Raw genomic sequence first — 12,287 nt, 5'->3', positions numbered from 1 at the left:
TTTTAGCTGAATCCTAGAAATTTTTGTACCATCATTATCATTGTCTTTCATGTAATTGTTGATTATTTCTCTAATTTATTCAATGACTCATTCATTATTTAAGATTTTATTGTCTTCAGTTAAGTCTGTGGGGTTTTTTGTATTCCCTGAATTGATTATTATGTTCATTGAGTTATGGTCTGTAAAGAATGGATTTAGTATTTTTACTTTTTTTTACATTTATTTACAACCTGTCCATGCTGACACAGAGCCTATTTTTGTAAAAGTGTGTATGTATGTCCTTTTAGGTGTACTTCACATAAGCAAGATTGTGGGATTCTGCTTTCTTATCCTTTCTTCCACTCTCATTTTGTTGGATTGTTTAATTCATTCACATTTAATGTTATGAGTTAGGTTTATGTTTTCTTTGATTTGTGGTTCTATTATTACTTTTTTCTTAGGATTTTGTTGTTTTGTTTTCCTTTTAGGTCATTACCTCGTCTCTTTGATTAGTTTTGCTTAAACTTTGATGAAACCCCATACCCAAAGGCTTTCTTCTCTTTCTCCCATTATCTCTCCTTTCCAACCCTTGATCTAATTTAGGGTTTTTCTGGGGCAGCTAGGTGGGAGGACCAGAGTTCAAATCTCACCTCAGACACATACTGAACCTGGGCTAGTCACTTAACCCCAATTGCCTTAAAACATCCAGGGCCATTTCCAGTCATCCTGGTATACATCTTGTCACTGGACCCAGGTGGCTCTGGAGGAGAGAGTGAGGTTGGTGACCTTGCACAGCCCTCCCTTACTTAAATCCAATCCACTGCAAGTCATGACATCACCCTGATGTTATGGTTCTCTTCTAGAAGGAAGGACAAACAACAAGAAGTTAATTTAGGGATTTTACTTAAATTATCAATTTCTTTTCTTCCTTTTATTTAGTTCTCTTACTCTTTTCCTATTTTCTTTATTTTCCTCTTCTTAGTTAAGTGTTCATTTCAAAATCCCACTTCCTTTTCTCCCCTTTAACTTCTTTTGTTAGTTAAATTTTTCTATCTTTTTCTAAGAAAGTTTCTTTACTTTGTCTTCTTCCTTTTCTGTTTACTCTGAACTTATATTCTCTAATTCATTAACTCTTGGTTTACTTCTTATTTAATCTTTTTGTGTTCCTCATGGAATTCAAGTTTCTGTAGTACCCAGTTCAAGCTTCCTCTTCTAACCAATTTCTATGTGAGAAGATGTGCCCCAGTAAGACTTTAGGAAAAGCTAAAAGTCTAAAGGGGCTAAAAGATAGATATGTAAAGGGGAAATAGTAAAGATGGATACTGGCACAGATAGATGAAATTCATAAATAATATATAATGTGTGCTTTGTAAGGCACTGCAATTTATTTTTATGCATGCCATTACTATGGAATTAAATTTCTTTTTTGGGTAGTGTTGAAATGTATGCTATTAAGCAATATTTAGCATTTACTACTGATATCATCTTCTTGATGTGTGATTGCTATATATACATTTGACTTATATGTTTGTCTCTTGTTTGCAATTCTATTGTGTTATGTTATTATGTTATGCATCTATATACAGTGAAGGTCATGAATAAAGTTCACTACATTTTGTACTGACCTTGTGTTAACCTTGTGAGCTATTTGAAATGCTAATATCTAGCACACCCATAGACATCCTAGCATCTCTCAAGTTATTTTCAGGTATGACAAATTTCTCACTGAGAGGAAGATATAAGAGGGAGTTGATCAGTGAGACTTCTGCGAAAGCAGGTGTTTACAGCTGCAAAATAGATATTCCTCATCCTCATCATCCTGCAAGATCACATTAGTCCTAGTATTCCCTACTACTCATACCTCATCAGTACCCTCTGCCCTTGGGACCCTTCTGACTAAAGGGCAGAGAGAACTGCTCCTTCCTGAACTTCCATTGAAGAAGAGCACTCAGGACAGCCGTCTCTTTATTTCCCACCAGGTTGTATTCCTTTGGAATTTCCCATCAAGTCCCAAGTAGAGTACCTTCCTTTTCCACCCCTCCCCTTTGCAGCTTCCTCTTGTGAGTTGTCTTGCCCCCCATTACATTGTAAGCTCCTTGAGGGCAGAGACTGTTTTTCTTTTTCATATTTGTATTCCCAGTGCTTAACACTGTGCCTAACACACAGTAGGTTCCTAATAAATGTCGATTGCCTGTTTAATAAATATCTGTTGGAACCTGACTTACCAGGAAGAGTGTGAGCCTTGAATACTTGAATTGAATATTAAGAGGCAAACAAAACAAGAAACTTGACTCTAGGACATAGACTGCATTCATCACTTTGGTCAAAACATTTCATCTTCATAATATTCCCAAAGGAGTATGGGAGGTGAAATAGAATTGAATTGAAATTAATCACCCTAAGATAAGGTGGAGTGGCTTTTTGAGAGAGAAGAGATTTTTGAGCAAAGAAGAATTTGTCCAATAGGTGAGGCAAAGCTTCCCACATATTTGCCTGGAGAAAAATAAACATCAGAGTTGAGGTTCTGAAGTTTGTGGCTAAGCAAAGTCAAGTCCCTGCCCTAGATAATGTTCCAGCTTAAAAGATCATAATAGGGGGCAGCTAGATGGTGCAGTGAATAGAGCACCGGCCCTAGAGTCAGGAGGACCTGAGTTCAAATCCAGCCTCAGACACAACACTTACTGGCTATGTGACCCTGGGCAAGTCACTTAACTCCAATTGCCTCACCAAAAAAAAAAAAAAAAAGATCATAGTAACACTCCAGAAGAAGAGAAAGCAGTACTCACCTCCCATACAAACCAGTGGCTAAAGGTGGAAACCACACGTTCTCCTGTCCTCCAACTCCTCCATATCTATTGAGGAACATTCCCTCTATGATTTTGAGCAGGGTTGTGCTGGAGCCAGATCTAACTGCTTTTGAGTATTCACAGATCAGAAATCCAATTGCTATAAATCAAGGCTTGATTTATTGTTTTGTAGATTGTGTAGATTTTAAAAAGTGTTAATCATACAGATTAAACTTAAAAGTGTATGTACATACATTCCCTCCACCTAAGACCAGTTATTAAACATTTTTTATCAGCACACCCCTGGTTGTGGGATTTACCCCCAAGAGGCTTCTGTTTTGTTCATCCAACTTTATTTATTCTATTTATTTAAATTTTGCTTTTATCTTTATCCTTTTGTGTACTTTTAAAGACCCTTTGCTTATCCCACTGTTGGTTTGTTTTTATTTTTTTATACACCATAGGTCACTCTTTCTCTTTCATTTTTAAAAAAATACTCTCTAAAGATGGGGTAATTTATTTAAAAATACTCTCTAAAGATGGGGTAATTTAAGTGACTTGCCCAGGGTCACACAGCTAGTTAAGTATTAAGTGTCTGAGGCCAAATTTGAACTCAGGTTCTCCTGACTCCAGGGCTGGTGCTCTATCCACTGCACCTGTGCATTCTTTCAATTAGTGCTTCTTCTTTTTTTTGCACTCACAGTTTTCTAGTATTTTCTAGTATTATTTCTTACATTATGGTATTTAGATTTATCTATTTGGCATATTATTTTGGGAGACTTATGATCCTTAAGTTGTCTCTATGCATCCTGTCCTGAAGGCCAATGAATTTTGTTTGATCATTTATTCTTCCAACATTATTGCCTTTTGCTTCTTTTCTTCCAGATTATCTTTCACTTTAGTTTTTACACCCAAATCTGTTGTTCTCATTAATTTCTTTAGAGATAACACCACTGTGGAGTCAAGATTTTTTTTAATCTGCTAATTATTTCATGGCAGAAGGTTTTAAGTTTTTATCTTTATTCCCTCCTAAATTTTTCTCTTATGCTTTTCATTTTCTTTTGAAATAGTCTGGAATAACTTGTTCCATGTTCTCTTGAGACCCCATGGTTCTGTATTTTTCATCAGTCATTGGTGCAATTTTCTTTGTCTTATAATACTTAATAAGAGAGTTTACCATCTCTTTGAGGTTTTAGTAATCATCATAGGATCATAAATTTAGATTTGGAAGGGACCTTAGAGGTCACTGGACTCAACCTTCTTATTTTACAAATAAAGCTTAGTGACTTTCCCAAGGTAAAACAGGCAGTAAATTATAAATATTTGAACCCAAGATGTCTGTCTCAAGTCTAAAATTTTAACCTTTTCCACTCCTTTCTATTGAGTTATCTGCTTATGCTCTAGTTTTTTTTAACTGAATTGTCTTCCTATTGAAATCTCTGATATTTCAACTTTTTTCCCCTTCTATTTCCCTCTCATTCACTTTCTGGCTCCTTCCCCTCTGGGTATACATCTAGGGCTGGTCAGCAAAGTTGCCTTAGTCTTTTCTCTGTGTTGGGAGATTTACTTTTCATCAGCCTAGGTCTTTGCCCCACGATTTTAGTCTCCTTTCCTTCAGGCCTGAGATAGCCACACATGCTGAATCCCAGCCACAGTTCTTCCCTTGGCTCCTGCAACCTCCAGAGTTCCTTCATGGTAAAAGCCTATATACTCTAAGGCACCCCATATTTACTCCCTCTCTCTCACTGGAAGTAATGATAAGGTAAACTTGAGGTTCTCTTACTGCTGTGGCAGATACCCAGTTCTTACCTCACTCCTGATACCATTCCATGTGTCTTATAAACCTGATCTCAGGGGATTCCACATATTTGTCAACATGATTTTTGGGTTGGAGATAATACTTGCCCACAGCCTATCAGCTGATCTCCATCTACATTGCCCTTTTGCTACTATCTGTAACTACCACTATAACTTCAAAGCATAGTCCTTTGAAACCATAAGTTTTGCTCAACTCAGAGAGAGTTCACTTTCATTTTTTCCTTATGCTGGTAGCCAGGATTTACTAGGACCATTAATAAGAACCAAGGAATGCTCACATTGATACAATCTTTATCCTCCATGTCAACCTCCTTTAGCACCCACCAGACTAGTCCCTTCAGGTCAGTGTGGGCTCCCTCTCTTTCCCATTGAAAGGGCTTAGCCTCAGGAGCTGTGAAGTTCTAGGTTCCTGTATTTGATCATTCATTTACCTCAAGCTCCACTTCCTCCGAATCAGCCTTCCCTCACTTCAACCACAGGAAACACATTCTGATCCCATCCTGCAAAGACATTTGGCAATAGTAAATGAATGAAGGGGTGGCTAGGTGGCACAGTGGATAGAGCACTGGCCCTGGATTCAGGAGGACCTGAGTTCAAATCTGGCCTCAAACTCTTAACACTTACTAGCTGTGTGACCCTGGGCAAGTCACTTAACCCCAATCACCTCACCAAAAAAGAAAAATAGTAAATGAATGAAGACTGACTCAGGGTGGTGAAGTAGTGCAGATTCAGAACTTGAAGGAAATGAGATTCCTAGACCACCTAACAGTTAAAAAAGGAACTTTTCTTATTCTTAGCAAGGAAAGTATATTCAGAAAGGATAAAGCACTGGCTCAAGTAGCTAAGCACCCTCCCCACCCTTGTCTCCAACAGTGTGTCAGATGTATATGATGACTCACATGACAATAACTATGGATGAAAGCCAATAAGATTAAATAGAAATAAATGTAAAGTTCTACACTTAGGTTAAAATATCAGATTCACAAATACGAGATGGGGAAGGCATGGCTAAACAACAGGTGTGGGGATTTTGATGAACTATAAGCTTAATGTAAGTCAACAAGACAACATGCTTTTCCAAAAAGCTTTGGTGGCAATGAGCAGCATAATTCCAGAATTGGGGATCCCAATGTATTCTGCTCTATCAAACCACATCTGGAATAGTATGTTCATTTTGAGGCACCATATTTTAGGAAGGAGGTTGAAAATTTGGGGAGTGTCCAAAGGAAGACAACTAGGATATGAGATATCCTGACACTGCCACAAAAGGCTAGGTTGAAAGAATTAATAAAAATTTAATTAGTATTTATTAAGCATCTAAAATGTTCTAGGTACTTCAAGGAGCTTATGTTCTACTCTGGGAAGATAATACACACAAACAAGTAAATTTGTAGAAGTAAATACAAAGTAATTGGGGGGTAGGGATGGGACCACTAACCATTGGAGAAATCAGGAAAAGTCTCATGGAGGAAATAGCACTTGAGCTGATCCTTGAATTGAGCTTGGGATTCCAAGAGACAGAAGTGAGGAGGGAGAAATGAGAACATTTTAAGTGGGGGTGCAAGGGGAAAGGCAGGAATAGCCTGTGCAAAGGCCCAGAGGAGGGAGACAGATCATCCTATATGGGGAAGAGTGAATAAGCCCTTTTTGTTGAAATACAGTGTGTTGTTGTTGTTGTTTGTCCTTCATTCTTGAAGAGGACCATAACAGATGCCAAGACTTGCAATGAATTGGATTTAAGTGAGGAAGGACTGTGCAAAGTCACTTACCTCACTTTCTCCTCCAGAGTCATTTGCTTCTAGTGGCAAGATATATTATCAGGATGACTAGAGATGGCCCCAGATGTTTAAGGCAATTGGAGTTAAGTGACTTGCCCAGGATCACACAACTAGAAAGTGTCTGAGGTGAGATTTGAATTCAGGTTCTCCAACTTCAGGGTCAGTGCTCTATCCACTGCACCACCTAACCATCCCAATATGGTGTGAACATTTAAGGGGAACAATAAGAACTGTCTTGATAAACATGGAGCCAGACTATGAAGAATTTTAAATGTTAAACAGATGAGTTTTAATTTTATCCTATAGAAAACAAAAAGCCAGCAGAGTTCTTTGAGCAGGGGGGTTATGTGACTAGGCAGGTACTTAACAAATATTAATTTAACAGCTGAATAGAGAAAAGATTGGAATAAGCAGAGGTTTGGGGCAGGGAGAGCTATTAGGAGGCTTTTGTAGTAGTCTAGGCAAGGGATAATAAGCACCTGAATTTGTGTGGTTGACCTTCGAGTGGAGAGAAAGAAATAGATGTGAGAGACATTAGGGAGGCATATTGGCAAGATGTTGTTAATTGATTGGATATGGGACTGATGAAGGAGAGAGAAGCATTATCAACTGGGTAACTAGAAGAATGATGGTCCCCCCATCAAAAATAATGAACTGGGAAATCCTGGAGAAGAGGCAGCTAGATAGAGTGGCCTACAATTGGGAAGACTTGAATTCAAATCATGACTCAGACCTTACTAGCCCTATAACTTTGGGCAAGTCCTTTAACTTCTCCTTGCCTTACTTTACTAGAGAAAGAAATGGCAAACCACTCCAGTATCTTTGCCAAGAAAACCCCATGGACAGTATTGGCAAGCTATGAACTATGGGGGTCACAAAGAGTTGGACACAAGTGAACAACAACAACAATCCTGGAGAAGAGATTTTGGGGGGGGGTAATAGAACTGTCTTCAGCTATTTGAAAAGCAATCATGTGGAAGGATTAGACAGGCTTTGTTTGGCTCAAGAGGACAAAACTTGGAGTAATTAGCAGAAATTATGGAAAGGTGGATGAAAGGATTTAAGCTATTCCAAAGCACTATCTTGGGAAATAATGAGTCCTCCCTTACTGAGGTCCTCATATAAAAGCTAGATGATCACTGATGAGTGTAACAGACTTATATGGGATGGGACACCACAAGGTTGACATGTACCAACCAGACAGTACAGTGGACAGAGTGGTGTACTTGGAGTCAGGAAGACCTAAATTTAGACACTTATTAGCTGTGTGACCCCAGGCAAGTCATCCTTGTGACTTATTCTTCATGTAACCCTAAGTTTCTTCCTCTGTAAATTGGGGATAATAACAGCACCTCCCTCACAAAACTGTTGTGAGTATCTAGTGTAATAATGTATGTAAAGTGCTTTGAAAGACTGTTATTTTTTTGGTTTTGTTTTGGTTTTTTGGTGAGGCAATGGGGGTTAAGTGACTTGCCCAAGGTCACACAGCTAGTAAGTGTCAAATGTCTGAGGCCAGATTTGAACTCAGGTCCTCCTGAATCCAGGGCCAGTGCTTTATCCACTGCACCACCTAGGTGCCCCACTGTTACTTTTTTAATAATGAATAACTTTGAAAGTGCTATGTTATATAAAAATGCCATGTATAGCTTAAAACTATTCTTATTCTTATTATCCTCATTATCATTATCATAAGGGATTCCTACTCAAGTGTTGGTCAGACTATTGAGCTCCTTTCCAACTATGAGATTCTGTAACATATACAGGGACGGGGCTTTAAGAGATGGTAACAGTGGAAGAAGAGCAAATAATATTAAGGTTTGAGTTCAGGGCCTAGGAGGGTACAAGAGGCTCATTCCTTTGGGGCTCAGTGATCAGGAAAGTTTAGAAAACCATGAAGGTGAAAGAGCTGAGGGTTGTAGCCAGGGTTCTGTTTCCCATAATGTTGAGTAGATTCTCTTAGAACTAAGCACTAGGGATAGATAGATCATTTACAGCACCATTCCTAGTCTTTCTCTCTCTCTGTCTCTCTGTCTCTGTCTCTGTCTCTGTCTCTGTCTCTGTCTCTGTCTCTGTCTCTGTCTCTGGGTTGGGAGTTGGGGAAGGCAAATTAAGAATGAGTAAGTATCCCTTATCTACATAAGGGAAATGGGGGTTTTTTGGTTGTTTGCTTTTGGTTTGGTTTGGTTTTGGTTTTGGTTTTTGCAGGGCAATGAGGGTTAAGTGACTTGCCCAGGGTCACACAGCTACTAAGTGTCAAGTGTCTAAGGCCAGATTTGAACTCAGGTCCTCCTGAATCCAAGGCCGGTGCTTTATCCACTGTGCCACCTCACTGCCCCTAGGAGGTGTTATTTTGAGGATAGTTTGGGGGGTTTTGATTTTTTTTTTCAGTGTATGTGTACGTATATGTAGAGTAGCTCTGAGATTATCCTGCCCACACAAATTGGGTCAGAACCAGAACTTCTAAAACTGTCAAAAAATGGGTCATTTTTGACTACCGACATTCTACTCATCCTTCAAGGTCAAGGTCAAATGCTGAGTCCTCTATGGAGGTTTTGTGTGTGTGTGTGTGTGTGTGTGTGTGGTTTTTTTTTTTATGTGGATTTACTATCCACCTAAATCCAACTGTTCGACAAACAATATGGAGGGGGCAGCTAGGTGGCACAGTGAATAAAGCACTGGCCCTGGATTCAGGAGGACCCGAGTTCAAATCTGGCCTCAGACACTTGACACTTACTAGCTGTGTGACCCTGGGCAAGTCACTTAACCCCCATTGCCCCCCCCCAAAAAAACAAACAAACAACCAAAAAAAAACAATAAACAATATGGAGGTAACATGTATAGTAGACAAATTGTTGGAGTAGGTACCAAGTATTTCTTTGTCTCTAAAAAGCTGGGTGACACTGGGCAAGCCACTTTCCCTCCCTAAACCTGACTATCTCATCCAATCAAAACCAACCAACATTTATTAAGTGCCTATTATGTGCAAGAAGGCACTATGCTAGTTGCTAGGGTTAAAGAAACCCCCCCAAAGTCCCTCCCTTCATGAAGTTTACATTTTCCTGGGTATTCTACTGAATTACAGAATCTATAAAATGTTTTGGGGGGAGGAAGGTTTGAAGCAGGTGGTCTAGATCAAAACGGAGATTTGCTTCCATTGGCACAATGCAGTAATAACTGCAAGTTACCAGGTTGCTTTCTGTACCATGCATTTCAATTTCTTGAGCTACAGCTGCATCAAGGATCCTCTATGCAGTTTTTACTGATCTCCATGGAAGCAATCTCTTAATCTGATCTCTTTATACTTTGTATTCCACTATGCCCTTATAATAGCATGATTTGCATTACATTTATCCGTGTGTTTTGTTGTCCTTACTAGATTGTAAATTTTTTGGCAACTTGTCTTAGTCATCTTTGTATCTCCCCCAATAACTAGCACACTGCACTGAATTTACTACTAAATGTTTATAGAATGTAGAAAGGTCAGGTGAGGACTAAGGGAAGGAGCTTCTTCAAGGTTCCAAACTTTCTCACAGCCCTCCAGGGACTCCCACTCAACATGGCTGTAGTTGGGGATGCAGCCAAGGGGATGCGGCTAAGGCTAGCGTTGGAGATGGGCTGTCATCCTTGAGTAGGGCTGCATGAGGTAGAGAAGGGATCTTTTCCTTGGGGTTAAGTGTCAGTTCTTTAGTTGCACTTCAGGGTTCAAAACAGCTGGCTTGGGCAGTGAGTTGGGGAGATGCCAGAGGCAAAGCAGGGGAGAGGGAAAGGCTGCCTGGTTCCAGGGGAAAGAGGGAGAGATCTCTGTTGGAACCCTGATCAGGGGCAAGGGCATGGTGACCATCAGGGACAAGAAATGTGAGGCAGTTTTACTTTCAGAGTATTCTATTATTCCATATTAGGATAGGCCTAAAGTATCATCTATTCCAACCCACTCATTTTACATGTAAGGAAACTGAGGCCAGATTTGCCAGATGTCACATGGCTAATTAGTGGTTAACTGAGGAAGGATATATTTCAAGGACAAGACTGAAAACTGTTGGCTCTTTAAACGCTTCATTTTCTTTCTTTACTACTGACAAACAGTGAGTACCTAATAAATGCTTGTTGAGAGACAGAAAGAGACAAAAAGAAAGAGAGGAAGACAGAGAAAGATGGAGAGATAGAGACAGAGAGGGATACAGCAAGACAGAGACAGACAAAAAGATTAAAAACAGCATATGCAGCCTTGAGTAGGAGATAGTAGAGAAAACGAAGGGAAAAAATAGGAAAGTGGTAATGAAGAAAGCAAGTCAACAAAAACAAAGGTGGGGGGATGGGGAGTAGACAGGAGAAGCAGAGTCATTGAGACCCAGAATCAGACACTCACAGAGAGGGCTACAAATAGAGAACTTGAAAAATTGGCATAGATGCTACTGTGATTGCACATGATTTCATTGTATTTTTTTTTCCGGAAGTCAAAGAGCTTTATTCCAATGCACTTTGGGGAGCGGGGCGGGGGCTGGCGGTTAATCTTCCTCCTCATCATCGCCGGTGCCGGCCCCTTCCTGGCCCTTCTTGGCATTCTTCCTCTTGACCCGGCCTGCCCGGCCCCCTCCGTAGGGCGAGCGCAGGGAGAAGTCGATGTGCTTCTGGGAGTCCAGTCGCACTATGAAGGAGGGGATGTTCACCACCTGCTTCCGGACCCTGATGTGCCTCTGGCGGATCAGGACCCGCGCGTGGTGGATGGACTTGGCCAGGCCCAGCTTGAAGACCTGCGTCTGCAGGCGCCGCTCCAGGAAGTCCTCGATCTTCAGGCCCAGGATGTAATCCAGCTTCATCTTGCCCTCGTCCAGGACGCCGATGCGCACCAGCCTCCGCAGCAGGGCATTGCCTTCGAACAGGCGCCGGGGGTCCTTCTCGTCTAGCGTCAGCAGCTCCCGCGCGGCCTTGCGGATCTTGGCCAGCGTGAACTTAACCCGCCACACCTCGCGCTTGTTGCGGAGCCCGTACTCGCCGATCAGCTTCAGCTCCTGGTCCAACCGCGACTTCTCGAAGGGCCGCCGCGGCGTCACGTACGTCTTGCGACACACCCAGCTCCTGGCGACCGGCATCTTGGCCTAACGGGGCGGTCTGGCTCGCGCCTCCCGCACGTTTCAGAACCGACCGGAAAAAAACTCATTGTATTTTAACAATGATCCTGTTCAATGAGTAGAGCAGGCTTTATTAATCCCATTTTACAGATGAAGAAACTAAGACACAAAAATCTTATAAATGACTTGCTCAAAGTCATGTAGCTAATTAGTGACATGGGGTTAGTCAAGAAGTCAGTCCCATCATACCACTCTTCTGACATCAAAATAGAGACCAACATAGAGACAGACACCTAGATTTTTTAAATGGTGATAAAAAGTTATAGACAGAAATGGAGGCAAATAGAAAGGGAAATAAATTTTAAAACACTAGAGATAAATAATCATTCCTAAAACCATGATCTTAGCATTCTTCAACCTACACAACTCCACTCAACCTTAGCCAGCCACCTGAATGACCACACCTCATATGTCATCATCCTTTGAAAGTACTACACCTCCAAGATCTTGAACTCTAAAATTCCCTTCTCTGACTACAAGTTCTGATCCCTCATTTCCCCCACACCCTCACTCCAACCCAACCTACCCTTTATCCTCACTGTGACCTCAGCTCCTTAGACTCCTTCCTTCATACCAGTCCACCATTCATATTCTGGCTTCTTGTGCCTCCGCGCCAGACTTAGATCACCTCCATTATTTTCCTTCTTCCTTTCCTTCTCTGCTCTGTTCCTAAATCATGGAGCATTGCTAAAGAAAGTGACAATCCATGTTTATTTGGTCCACTCCAAAGTCATGCTTCCTTTCATTCAACAAATATTTATGTAGGATCTATTGGGTATAGAGCTCTGTGCTAGATA

At 40.8% G+C, this 12,287-nt stretch overlaps 1 protein-coding gene across 1 annotated transcript; it reads right to left on the bottom strand.

Moving 5' to 3' along the window:
- Positions 1–10,799: 10,799 nt before the first annotated feature.
- Positions 10,800–11,508, bottom strand: LOC122727535 (40S ribosomal protein S9-like). The gene has a single exon (XM_043965134.1). The coding sequence runs from the start codon at positions 11,449–11,451 to the stop codon at positions 10,867–10,869; it is 585 nt and encodes a 194-aa protein (XP_043821069.1). The 5' UTR covers positions 11,452–11,508; the 3' UTR covers positions 10,800–10,866.
- Between the last annotated feature and the right edge of the window lie 779 nt (positions 11,509–12,287).

Source organism: Dromiciops gliroides, chromosome 5, assembly GCF_019393635.1.
Source record: "Dromiciops gliroides isolate mDroGli1 chromosome 5, mDroGli1.pri, whole genome shotgun sequence".
NCBI lineage: Eukaryota > Metazoa > Chordata > Mammalia > Microbiotheria > Microbiotheriidae > Dromiciops > Dromiciops gliroides.
This window is presented reverse-complemented; position numbering and strand designations above follow the sequence as displayed.

Coding starts and splice junctions, on each gene's coding strand:
- LOC122727535 (XM_043965134.1), bottom strand. CDS start 11,451: ATGCCGGTCGCCAGGAGCTGGGTGTGTCGCAAGACGTACGTGACGCCG.